This window comes from Engraulis encrasicolus, chromosome 6, assembly GCF_034702125.1.
Source record: "Engraulis encrasicolus isolate BLACKSEA-1 chromosome 6, IST_EnEncr_1.0, whole genome shotgun sequence".
NCBI lineage: Eukaryota > Metazoa > Chordata > Actinopteri > Clupeiformes > Engraulidae > Engraulis > Engraulis encrasicolus.
Genome location: NC_085862.1, coordinates 20,774,423 through 20,787,673, shown reverse-complemented (window position 1 = coordinate 20,787,673; position 13,251 = coordinate 20,774,423). Strand labels below are relative to the sequence as shown.

The 13,251-nt window shown below is 44.1% G+C and overlaps 1 protein-coding gene across 1 annotated transcript in view; it reads right to left on the bottom strand.

Annotated features, from left to right (window-relative positions):
- Positions 1-13,251, bottom strand: part of cp (ceruloplasmin) — a 17,336-nt gene extending 4,085 nt beyond the window's left edge. Inside the window, exons 1-16 of the mRNA XM_063200866.1 lie at positions 13,071-13,251; positions 11,593-11,837; positions 10,278-10,490; positions 9,655-9,828; positions 8,091-8,345; positions 7,585-7,750; positions 6,712-6,851; positions 6,341-6,481; positions 5,969-6,013; positions 4,183-4,397; positions 3,768-3,918; positions 2,898-3,110; positions 1,983-2,190; positions 1,150-1,289; positions 837-965; positions 456-562 (exon numbers count right to left, since the gene is read on the bottom strand). Of these exons, the coding sequence (XP_063056936.1) occupies positions 456-562; positions 837-965; positions 1,150-1,289; positions 1,983-2,190; positions 2,898-3,110; positions 3,768-3,918; positions 4,183-4,397; positions 5,969-6,013; positions 6,341-6,481; positions 6,712-6,851; positions 7,585-7,750; positions 8,091-8,345; positions 9,655-9,828; positions 10,278-10,490; positions 11,593-11,837; positions 13,071-13,243 (2,715 nt within the window). The 5' untranslated portion in view covers positions 13,244-13,251. The remainder of the gene's footprint in view (positions 1-455; positions 563-836; positions 966-1,149; positions 1,290-1,982; positions 2,191-2,897; positions 3,111-3,767; positions 3,919-4,182; positions 4,398-5,968; positions 6,014-6,340; positions 6,482-6,711; positions 6,852-7,584; positions 7,751-8,090; positions 8,346-9,654; positions 9,829-10,277; positions 10,491-11,592; positions 11,838-13,070) is intronic.

Below are 13,251 nucleotides of genomic sequence, written 5' to 3'. Positions count from 1 at the left end.
TGATTTTAGGGCATGTGCATGGACATTGGTAGTGCCACAGTCATAACAGCCAGATCAGTTTTTTTCAGGCTCCTAGATCAAGTTTTGTCAGAGATTCTTAAAGTATATAGAGATATGCCAATGTAATAGGTCGCTATGGGCACCTAACATGACCAGGTTCCGGTCTGCCTAAAGGGGCTTTTCATCATACTCCTAGCATTGAATAGAACAGTCCTTAGGTCTGCCTAGGTCTGCCTAAAGGGGGGTTTCTCCCCTCTCCCCCTTGCAATAATAGAACCCGGAAACAATGGGCCAATGGAACTTCTCTCTCTCTACTCTCTCTGGTTTTGTAATCCCCAATGTAATCCCCTCTCTCTTTCTGGGCCCTGAATAACCGCCCTGCTTGCCCCACCCCCTGTCGGCGGGCATGTACACGGTCATTGGTAGTGTCACAAGCGTAACTCCGCACTCCTCACCTTGTTTACATTCACAGTGGAATAATAGGCCCCAACATTGCATGTCTTCTCGTCTTTAGTTGGCCCAGCTGAATTCGGGATGTACCAGGTGTACGTGTGCGTCTCACCTAAAGCAGACAGACTTATTAAAACCACTTTAAATAGCCTACAATATGTTAGTTCTTAGTCTATCAAGTCACTAAAATTGTTAAGATTTGCGTACACAGTAAAACATACAGTGTTAATTCAACACTTAGATAGTCTATTTAACATCTTCTAGGGTGTACATATTTGGTTCCGCAGCACAGTTTAAGGGAATTAACACCATATATTTTTTACAGTGGAAAGAACATTTTAACACAATTGTGCTAGCATTTTTCTGACTTGATGAAGTCGTATTACCTGGTTTAGTTGCATAAACTTGGGGGCTTTCGGTCTTCACTCCATGTGCATGTATGGAATAGGGCCTTGAGGCCATGTTCTTAAATACCACCTTCACTTTCTCTCCAACGTTGCCATGGATCATAGGGCCTACACAGTGAAAAAAATGGGGTGTCAATAACATTTCAGAGGAAACTTACATAGAATCAGAAAAAGTATTTACAACACTGTAGCAGTCAAATTACACTAACAGTGGAGGCAAAAGGTAGTGTAGAATTCAGCACTTGGCCAGGGTAATTTCAACTTATTAAAGATAACCGGAGCAAGAATTTACCTATGATTCCCAGGTGCGCCTCGTCAGCCAGTCTCTCCTTCTGCTTGACGAATTTGTCGTCTGTGTACTCCCTGTAGACAACCTTCTTGTACTTGGGGCCGATGAAGCCTGTGTCTTTGCTCAGGAATGCATTGCCTGGGCTGGTGAAAGATCAAATTTGGGTTTACAGTACATGTTATTCTGTATGTGTCTGCTTTGCCAAGATGAACAGTAGGGTTATCAGAGGAACATGATCAACCACATTCAGATCAATAGCCTCTAGACCTGGTGTGTGAATGTGGGAATATGTATGTGTGTACAGTACGTGTATTTTGAACGTGCTTTGAATTCAATTTCATAGTTGTGATACTGCGCTATAAAAATACATGTTGTATTGTATTGTATATGTATTGTATCCTGACCTGTTCCGTGGTCCCTTGGACATGAGCACCTTCCAGATGTGTGCGTGCATGCGTGCGTGCGCATATCCTGGAGGCCCTTGTACATGAGCATATCCCAGGTGCATGTGTGCATGCATGCATGCCTGCCTGCGTGTGTGTGTGCGTAAGAGCATGCATCCTTACCTGTCCTGCAGGCCCTTGTATATGAGCATATCCCAGGTGCATGTGTGCATGCATGCGTGCCTTGCCTGCGTGCGTGCGTGAGAGCATGCATCCTTACCTGTCCTGCAGGCCCTTGTATATGAGCATATCCCAGGTGCATGTGTGCATGCGCGCCTGCGTGCGTGCATGCATGCATATATGAGCATCTCCCAGGTGTGTGTGTGTGTGTGTGTGTCTGCGTGCGTGCGTACGTGCATTCGTGTGTGAGTGCGTGCGTGTGTCACTCCTTACCTGTCCTGCAGGCCCTTGTACATGAGCGTCTCCCAGGTGCGGCTGGGTGAGTAGTCCCAGTCCACCTCCACAGCTGCAATGTAGTACTTCTTCTGCTGCAGCATCACCTCGCCCTGCCGGTTGAAGATGCTGCACTTCTCCACAGTGTAGTTGGCCCTCATGCCCGCCTGGTAGTGGTCCGCCGTCTTGCACACCACCTCAAACTGCCCTGTGGGGACATTTACAGTGTAGATACACACACATGCAATAGTCATCATTGCATGTAGTGAATGCACAGGTTGCCACAAGTATACTCATGCACACATGCATACGCACACCCTTACACACACACGTACGCACACACGCATACACACACATGCATGCATGCACACACCACCTCAAACTGCAGGAGGGCATTTAGAGCGTACACACACACATAGCCAGTTTGGCACATGCACATGTACACACACATGCATGTGCGCATACATAGGTATGCACGCACGCACGCATGCACGCATGCACGCATACATAGGTATGCACGCACGCACGCACGCATGCACGCATGCGCGCGCGCACACACACACACACACACACACACACACACACACACACACACACACACACACACACACACACACACACACACACACACACACACACACACACACACACACACACACACACACAAACACATCCCGAAAAACAAATGTTAACATTACGTTCACATAAACATCCATGTCACACATTATAACTGAAAATACAAACATTATTACAGGACATTGTAAAAAAGAGAACAAAAGAAGAAAAATGTTATTCTTAGTGGAACGAATCCAATACAATCTATTGTATTATATAATGTTTCACAGGTAAGACAGTCATAGACAAGGCACAAAGAGCTTTACATTTTCATTAGGCTGTGAAAACATGTCAGTTTACCCATGCTGTCGGGCTCCATGATGACAGTGTGTGAGATGTGGGGGAACACGTTGAGCACGTCTCTGCGGGTGCCTCTGTAGATGAACCTGTTGCCCTGGAAGTGGAGTCCGTGGATGTCCAGTGCTGAGCCCAGCCCTGCCAGGTGCCAGGACACCTTGTCCCCCTTGCACATGGTCAGCCCCGGCAGGTTGCCATACATGTAGCCATTGATGGCTGTCAAGGGGAGATGTTCACAAGAGTTAACCCATTTTAGCCTAAGCCCTTTTTGGGAAAAGGTGCCCTCTGCCTATTAAAACCTAAATATCTTAGCGTCCGGAGCACATAAAAACATGAAATAAGTTGCATTTAAAAGTCATTTTGCACTTGAATGTGTTCATTCAGCTCTGACATACCCACATTTTTAATAAAACAGCTCAAATCTCAAGAACCTGAATGCAGCATATATGTCGCTCCAGGACAAAATGGGTTAAGTATGCACATCCCACCTCACTGAGGCCAGGAGCAGGACAAAAGGCGCATCTTAACAATAGAGAGAGTTGAAGTGTGCACACTGCTGCTGCAATTGTAAGGTTTAGTCAAGACAACTTTTCGATCAGGTGGCAGTGTGTGGATGGGTTAGGTCTGATGGGTCGAAATCTTGTATATCTTGAATAAACCTTACAATTAGAGCAACCATGTGTGGGCCTCTACTCTCTGTTGTCAAGGTAAGATGCACAGTACAAAATGGGATATCTATATTTCTGTATAAATTTACTGTATGTAAAGCGAGATGCAGGACATGTGTAAATGTGTAGGGTCTTTCATTAATTTGTGCATTCATTGTGGAATGTTGTGTGAGTAACTGTTTACATTCATCCAAGGAGAACTCACAGTGCATTTTGTTTGACTCCTGGAATTCGTCGTCGTACTTCTTGACTGTGTTTGGAGACTGACTGAACAGTTTGATGTTTTCGTCCAAATACCAGCTCAAGTTCTCATCAAAGATGCTGGCCAGTAAATGAAATTCTTTGTCAACATTTTTCTGGAATGAAAGCAGTTGAAACACCGGATAAATATTTTGAAATGTTGGACATTCACACAAGACACACACAGAGGCAGCTGCAGCACTGTATGTGGTCCATGTTGCGCAGTGGCGGAGCAATTGGTCATAATAGGTCCCCCCACCACCAATACGGGAGGGCCCTGGTCCCAGGGGCAAATGCCCTGCTTGCCCCCCAAAAGCTCCGTCCCTGATGTTACGTAAACGTATGACCTAAATGTAATTTCATGCATACATGTATTTCACCTGTTTTCCGTTCTTGAGAGCCTTACGCTTGCACACCAGCAGGGGTCCCACTAGTCCAGAGTTGGTGTCCTTGACGGGGTCGACAGCAGAATAGTACAGGTAGTTAATGCAGTCGGCATCCTCTCCTGCAGGCCCCGCCCCTTTGGGGATCACCCAGGTGTATGTGTAGGTGGCCCCTGGGCGGACCATGGCTGCAGGAGGTGGGGTCACGATCCCTAAGGAGATGGGGAAAATTAGATTTAAAGGTAAGTAACCTTTTCAAGTTAATTAACTGAACATGTGTGTACTCTATTTAACCCTGTGCTGATTTGTCAGACTTGTAGCCTAAAGGCTGCCCATTCCACACCCTACCTGCCAGATTAGTGGGGGGAGTAATTAACCAGTGCTTCCCCCATCATCCTCTATGACAGAGGTACCCTGTACTGCCCCACTGCACTGCTCCATGGGGGCCCTGTTGGGGTTGCCCACTTGCACGGGTAAAGCACAAGTGAAATTTTGTGGAGTGCTGCAGTGTCACAATGACAATAGACATTTCTCAGGTGGGCTTTCACTTCACATTCACATTTTTGGATAAGAGCATCTGATAAATGTAATGTAATCTGATGCTAAAATGAGTCATTAGTAGGTGAAGAACTCTCTGAAATACTCCTGCTGCCCGTGAGCTCAAACCGCACTTTAAAGGGGTATGCCACTATTTTGGGGCTTAATACAGTTAAAATCGTTGGCTGGGGTTTATAAAGGTGGTAAAGTGTCTTAATTTTCATGTGAAGCGTTGTCTTGCTTTAAGACAACTTAAAAGAGGGGGTATGTCGCTAAGCTAGTGAAAGCATTGCTACATGCTACACGGATCCATTGACTTTCACTAGCTTAGCAACATGCTCCCTCTTTTAACTTGTCTTAAAACAAGACAACGGCTTACATGAAAAATAAGACACTTTACCACCTATATAAACCCTGGCTAACGATTTTAACTGTATTAAGCCCCAAAATAGTGGCATACCCCTTTAAGAAAGCCCATTGGGAAACTCCAACTCCCATTGTCATTGTGACACAGCACTCCACAGCACACAAGTGAACACTGCACACTGCACACAACGAAATTGCATTTATGCCTCACCCGTGCAAGGGGGCAGCCCTCAGTGGCGCCCCATGGGGAGCAGTGCGGTGGGACGGTACCATGCTCAGGGTACCTCAGTCATGGAGGAGGATGGGGGAGAGCACTGGTTGATTACTCCCCCCACCAACCTGGCGGGTCGGGAGTCGAACCGGCAACCTCTGGGATGCAAGTCTGATGCCCTAACCGCTTACCCATGACTGCCCAAGACATCCCTACAGTGAGTAATAAAATGATTGCTAACTACAGTAAGTAAGTTAGTTATCTCTTGTATGAACACTTAAATTAAAAACAATATTACTGAAAGAACAAGGTGAAAAGCAATAAACAGTAAATGTTGAATTTAAACATTTGTCAAAGTGGAACATTACTGCACTGTATCTCGTTCTCTGAATCTGTCTTATAGCTCCAGCTTTCTGGTTTATTTGTGTACCATGCCTGGCGAATGGATACAAAAAACACTTGTGTAAGCCCACAGCTACAATAACACATATCGTATGACATCCTGTAAAAAAAAGTCCACATCTGAGGACGCTGAACTCAAGGGGACTTTGAGCCTGTGTCTGTTTTGACAGCGCTCCTCTCTGTAAAGACCAAATTTGCCTAACTCGCACAAGGTTATGCAACTTGTTGGACAGTCCAACAATGATCCCTGCAGAGTGTTTGACTTACTTGGCAGTTTTTTGAGTTCACGCAGCTTTTGGGCCGTGTAGGACTCTGGGCGGATGATGAAAAGCAGAAGTCAAGTAAATCGTGAGTTGCATTATAACATATCATGACATACATGTGTTTTTAATTTATTAGACATACCAGGTGAGTTGTGCAAAAAAGAAAATCACTAGTTGGCAACCGCGACTGCTTTTCAAATGCCAAATTTCAACTATTTAAAAATCGTGAATAAGCAGATTGGCCAGATGGACTTTTACACGTAATTCAGTCCAGAGCCGCACTGTATTTTGAATTTTATAACATATCATAACACACGTAGGCTATACAGTACATGTGCTTTATTAGATTTTCCCCCAAATGGCACTCCTCCATTACCTTCCAGCACATTGTGGTAAAGGGTGCCATCCTCCTGTATTTCGTACTGGACCCCGTGGGGTTGGATGGTGTAGGGCAGCGACGCCTTGTTCTTGAAGGTCACTCTAATGGTGTCCTCCTCCTCTGCCCTGATCACAGGGCCTGGAACACGGATCAAAGATAATGACGATCATGGTAATTAATGATTAATGATAGTGATGATTATGGTGATTCATGATGAGTTATTTTTCTTAATTCTTTGCATTATTCTTGCCTTACGTTTGAACACTAATTAGCCTACCAAGTTTAGTAGTCACAATTATACTCATTCATGTACACATTTAAACTGACAACAAGTAGATGGTGGGAAAAAATGAAGGCCACAACTTTACCCAGAATTCCCAGATGCTGTTCCTCAGGAGCTCTCTCCTTGACCTTTAGGAACTTGTCTTCCGTATACTCCACATATCTCACCTTCTTGTATTTCCCTCCAATGCGGTTATTAGCAATCTCAAAAAATGTACCAGCGTCACTGAAATTCATAACGTTACATTGTTTGTTGTTTGTTCATTGTATGTAAAGAAGGCATTCACATTTTCCTAAAGTAGCTTTCATTAAGTCTTTTGATAGGCTACATTATTTGATTAAACATTGTACATCTTCCTATGTCATATATAAGTATGAATTTTCGAGAAGAAGATACCGCACAGTCTTGTCCATCGTGCTGCAATTTATTAAGAAAACAACCTTTCGGCCCGTACGGCCCGAAACGTTGTTTTCTTAATAAATTGCAGCACGATGGACAAGAGTGTGCGGTATCTTCTTCTCAAAAACTGATCTACCCGCTACCTGCACCTCGAAACCTCTGGTGTGCGTTGGTTTCCTCCTTCAAAAGATATATAAGTATGAACTCATAAACCAATAAGATTTTCAGTGATCTGCAAAACATTTATGAGGTTAAAACATTTGTAGCCTCTTAGTGTAGATGGGGTCGCCGGCGGGCCTATTCGCTATTTGCTGAAAATCCTCAACTACATCATGACAACATTGTTATGACAGTGCCAAGAGCCTTAAGTAACAGATTAATCACAGATGGCCATTACAATTTTGGTAACAGTAAGGTTATAACATAGGTGCTGCGCTAAGCTTTTAATAAGTGCTTTTACTCTGTGGCATGAATATCAACATGTGAACTTGATTCAATAATAACGATACAATTTTCAATGATATGCAAATGGTGTGTTAAGTAAGTAAGCAGCACCTACTCATCAGTCCTGAGAGGAGATCCAGAGTACTGGTTCTTCTGTGTGGGGCCGTAGTCCCAAATGGACTCCTCTGCGGCTATGTAGTACTGGCGCATGTCACCGTGTGGCCTGGGCTTGTGGACCTCGGGGAAGCACTTCTTAATCTCAAAAATGGCTTGCATGCCATCTGCAAACACAAATGATGAGGGGAAATTCACATTCTGTCATAAAAGTAATGCATACTTGGCCAATGGAGTCATATCCATTTTGATACTTGATTTTAGCCGGATGCAGGTGGTTTTTGTTTCACTTGGTGGAACATACAGAACAGTAGCTGCACCAATGTATACTAACATTAAAATGATAATAATAATAGGCCTAGTAATAATATTAATAATAATAATACATTAAAAATGTCTTTTCACATAATACGTCAACTTGCCACTATGTACATGCCACAATCACCTTGAAACTAATACTCTGTCAATAAAACACTGTCCTACATACATGTACGGAACAGTACATACCATGCACATAATCATTGACCGCGTTTCCCATGAGCCACTGGCCCGGGTTGTCTGCGTCCATGACGACGTTGACAAAAGATGCAGGGAAGAGGCTGACGGTGTCCGTGTGGTGGCCCATGTGGGTGAGGATCTGGCCGTGGAAGTGGATGGAGTGCACGTCCATCTCGTTGCCCATGCCCAGCAGGTGCCAGTGGATCTTATTGCCCATGCACATGCTGAGGCCCGGCAGGTTACCAAACATGTAGCCGTTTATCGCTGGAGAAAGATACACAGAAAGGAGAGACTTTTAATACACAGTAACTTTTTTGCAGTATTAATCCAATACATAAACAACATATAGCCTATACAAGAGTTGGCCATGCGCATGCTCAGGCCAAACATGAATCCGTTAATCGCTTACTATAAAGTATAACTTTTGCAGTGTTAATTCGACACATAGAGTGTAGGATGGAATATATCTATAGAGGAGTTGCCAAACATATACTTACTAATCCCTGCACACACAAACGCAGAAAGGAGAGTTGGGGGATTAAAGCATAACTTTTGTAGTGTTATTTTAGCATGTAGAGAGTGGTTCCCAACCTTTTTTGTATTGCGTACCCCCTAAGCCAGTGATTTTCCACCTGTGGGTCAGGGCCTTGAAAATAATATTCGTGAGTGTATTGCTGTTGACTATATTTCAGTTTTAATGTGTATTGGGTCAGAGGTGGGCCCCAAACATTACTGAAAATTTCAAGTGGGCCCCAAGTTGAAAAAGGTTGGGAACCCCTGCCCTAAGCAATATTTATCATCCCACGAGTACCCTCCAACTCATGTTCTACATCTTTGCCTTTCTCATTACATGAATATATGCTATATATTATCAAATATGTCCACGTACCCCCTGCAGCATGCTCACGTACCCCCAGTGGTACCCGTACCCCTGGTTGGGAAACACTGATGTAGAGAGTAGGACAAAATACATCTACAGTATAGAATAGTTTCCTATGCGCTCAGACCAAATATGTACCCTTTAAACGCTGCGCACACAAACACTGGGAAGGGAGTTGGGGAGGTATCAATACACAGTAACCTTTGCAGTGTTAATTCAATATTGTATACAAGAGCTGCCCATGCGCATACTCAGGCCAAACACATCATTGGACACACACACACACACAGAGAAAGGAGAGTAGTACTTTTGCTTTTACATAGACAGCTAGACTGTAGGATAAATTATATCTAAAGAACATCTGAGACCAAAAAGCTGGGTGTAGTGTGAATTATTAGTTCAGGCTTCAAACGCAGCATAAACACGAAAGAAATGAAAGGAGGTGTAGTGGTGTGTGTGTGTGTGTGTGTGTGTGTGTGTGTGTGTGTGTGTGTGTGTGTGTGTGTGTGTGTGTGTGTGTGTGTGCGTGCGTCCGTGTGTGTGTGTGTGTGTGTGTGAGAGAGAGAGAGAGAGAAAGAGAGAGACAAAGAGAGAGAGAGAGAGAGAGAGAGAGAGAGAGAGAGAGAGAGAGAGAGAGAGAGAGAGAGAGAGAGAGAGAGAGACTTGTCTGTATGTGCCTTTTCATGGCCTTACAAGGTTTCTTGTTGCTCTGCTGGAATCCCTCATCGTCCTTGTTGACTTTGGTGGGGGCGGTGCAGTAGGTCTTTATATTATCATCCAGGTACCAACTCAAGTTCTCATCAGATACGGTGAACATCAGTGCATACAGGTAGTCTCCACTCTTATCACCGTGAACATCCAATGTTCCTGGGGAAGGAAAGGTCAGCTACACGTCAGCTTATATGCAGTGCAAAAACTCAGAAAAGCAGTTTTGCCATTCACGGTGCATTTCAGTGCATTTATTCAAAACTGTCCTTTCTTATGCAACATTATATTTATGTTTATGTTTACACTAATAATGGTTCTCTCTCTCTGCAAAAAGAGTGTTCAAAATATTTTTTTTTAAGTTGTGTAATTCTGAAAACATGCACTCTTTTGGCAGTGCCACAAGCAGGGCTCTAAATTAACACCAGCCAACCGGCCAAATTCAGTTTGGCTGGTAGGAAAGAAAGCTCACTAGCCACCTTTACTGATGGTAAGTGTATGTTTGGCTAGTGTAGTGTGATTAACATCCAAATCTGGGTTGTGATGAAAAAAGTTAATTTACAGCCCTGGCCACAAGTTCAGATTGATTTTGAGTGTACCAAATGGTGTACCCTTTTTGCATATGATGAGGGGGCCCACGAGGCCAGAGGCTATATCTTTGGGGCCGTTGACATGAGAGTGGTAGACGCGCGTCAGGCAGTTGGTGTCATCTCTGCTGGGTGCGTGGGACGCCTCCAAGTTCCACATGTATGTGTACGCGTGCCCTGGAGAGATGCCATCGTCCTCTTTTTCCCTCAGCTCAGTGTTGTCTGGGTACAGTGCACCTGGGACAGCAGAAAGGGGATTTATGCCATTACTTACGATGGAAAAGGCCACGTCACAACCAGGCAAGCAAACTAGGCCCCCAGGTAAACAGGTCCCCCTGGTAATGAATGGTTGGATACTTGTTATTGAAATGACAGCAATGACAACTTTGTGTGTTATCACTTCCCCTAAAAGTCAACTACTGCTATCAAAATGTCTCTTGAGGGGGCAACTCCCTAAGGCAGTGTTTCCCAACCAGGGCTACGTGTACCACTAGGGGTACGTGAGCACACTGCTGGGGGTACGTGGAAAAATGAAAAAAAATGTATGAGCATAGTCACATTGGGATATAGAGCATGAGTGAGAGGGTACTCGTGAAATTAAAAAAGGGTTAGGGGGTACGCAAGACAAAAAAGGTTGGGAAACACTGCCCTAAGGTACCGTAGTTTGAAAAGGAAAAGGGGGTGCCCAGGTTCCTCTTTGCCTAGGGCCCTCAAATACCTTGGAATGGCCCTGTGGATAAGAATTACGTTGATTACAGTGAGAGGCGCATCTTGCTACCAGGCAAGGCAGGCAGCCGCTTGGGGCCCCCAAGCCCCTAGATAATGAATAACAGCCCACACTTTACCACAGTAGTGCCGATTTTGGTTCAAATGTTAATTTCTTTGCATTTTCGCTTGGGGCCCCACCTGACCCTAGAATCGCCTCTGATTACAGTATACTAAAGGTTGCATGAAATTAATGTGCATTACAATGATACATGTGGTTCAAATACACATAACAAGACAAATGTACTTTGTAGGCGGAGTTGGGCGAAATACCTGACCACATCAAGAAAATTACACTACGTGTAGTTTGTACTGAGTTAATATTAGAATAATATTTCCTTATATAATAATTTGCTGACATAGTATTTACCTTCAACTTAACAGATATGATCCATGGCTGTCTCTACTGTATGTACCTCAAGTTATAGGTAAATGTGATGTCATAGGCCTATCTAGCAAAGCAAAATAGCAATCCATCTGTCTGTCTGTCTGGGGTCTGGTCACCCTAATCTATGTCACTCTGAGTCTCCACAACGGGCGGAGGACACCCATGATCACGACCCATTCTTCCCACCTTCGCTGGTTTTGTTGTAGCTGATGCCATGTGGGTGTATGGAGAAGGTCTTGGTGGCCATGTTCTTCAGGTGAACGTACACCACGTCGCCCTCCTCAGCGCTGATCATGGGACCCATGAAGCCCAGCCACTTGGGCTTTTCCACTTCCTGCCTGTAGGTGGCGTCAGTGTACTGCAAATACACCGCCTTCTTGTAAACACGCCCAATCCGCACCTCACCCTTCTCCAGGTACTTGCGTGCAATTCTGAGGGGGAAAAAGTGTTCGGCAGATTGCTGGACTATCATGAGGGCCAAAAGCCACATATCAACTGAAAACTCCACAGAAAAGTCCTCAGAACAAGTTATTCTTCTCTTTTACTAAATAGCACATTGCAGTCAAGTTCATGAAGTGTTAGTGGTAGAACCAATAAAGGGGGCAAGGTTTTTACATTATACATCTAGGTTGCCTAACTTTGCATCTATGAAATGACTTAAGGTTTTTAAATAGCATATGTCTTTGAAATTGAACGTATTATTATCATTGATTCAGAGTACCACTTTGTTCCACAACTCCACACCTCAACTCCATCTATCTGTAAGACAGTGGTTCCCAAACTAGGGGTCGAGGAGGTATTGCAGCCTGGTGGACGTAGAGAGAAGGGGCTGTTGCCATACAACCTTGAATATATACTTTTATATACAAATCTAATATCAACTTTCCATAAATTGCCTAGTACCTGTATTCATTTGTAAGTTAATATACGTATTTATTTACTTCTCCTGTGAATTTCAGATTGAAATTCAGCAATATTAAGGAACAAAAGATGTTTGGAACATGTGGAAATGTAATGGTGCTGGGTGGCGGAAATAAATCTGGGGTCCAAAAGTGGGTCCAAGTAGAAAAAGTTTGGGAGCCACTTACAAAGGGCCACAGAAAAACATGATTAAAAAGAGTGAACCTGATGAAGCAACAGCGAAATGCGTTGTTCACCAAATAAACTACCAGCAAAGAATACCAGTGTGCGGTGATTCTTCCTTCATTTACTTGAATTGCTCTTACTGCACATCACCAGCTCCTGGACAGTGGTTGTGCACAGGGATGCTACTTTGAGAACATGATAAATTAATTGTTAACTTCAAAACATTTTGATATTATGGATCGGCATCCCTTACAGTGCTGCTAAAAGTAGGCCACAGAGGTTTTCTCAGAAATGAAGTAACTTGCATAAAACTCAAACTGAAACTCTCAAACCAAGTGTTGCTGCAACTTGTGATAGGGATGAAGATTAAGGCCCTTCTCTGTATGGTTAACACCAGGCTTTAACACCATGTCTTTAACTACATAAGAGCGTGTGACCTACATGTGTTCATCAAAGGTATGTCACATAAACACAATGCATAGCCATGCATGGCATGCACGCAAGCACACACACGCACACGCACGCACACATATCGCACCCTAATTTGGTTACAAAAGTGTACTTGTTCTCAGACTTACTCATCCTCCGCGGTGGTTTTGTTCTGGATCTGATTAGTCCCGGTGGGGGCGTAATCCCACGCAATCTCTTTAATTCCTATAAAGTAATCTCTCCGCGCGCAGGACCCCAGTCCCACTCCCAGGAGAAGCACAACAGCGGTCCACACGAGCCTCCCCATTTTTGGCACAGGCATCAGCGCGC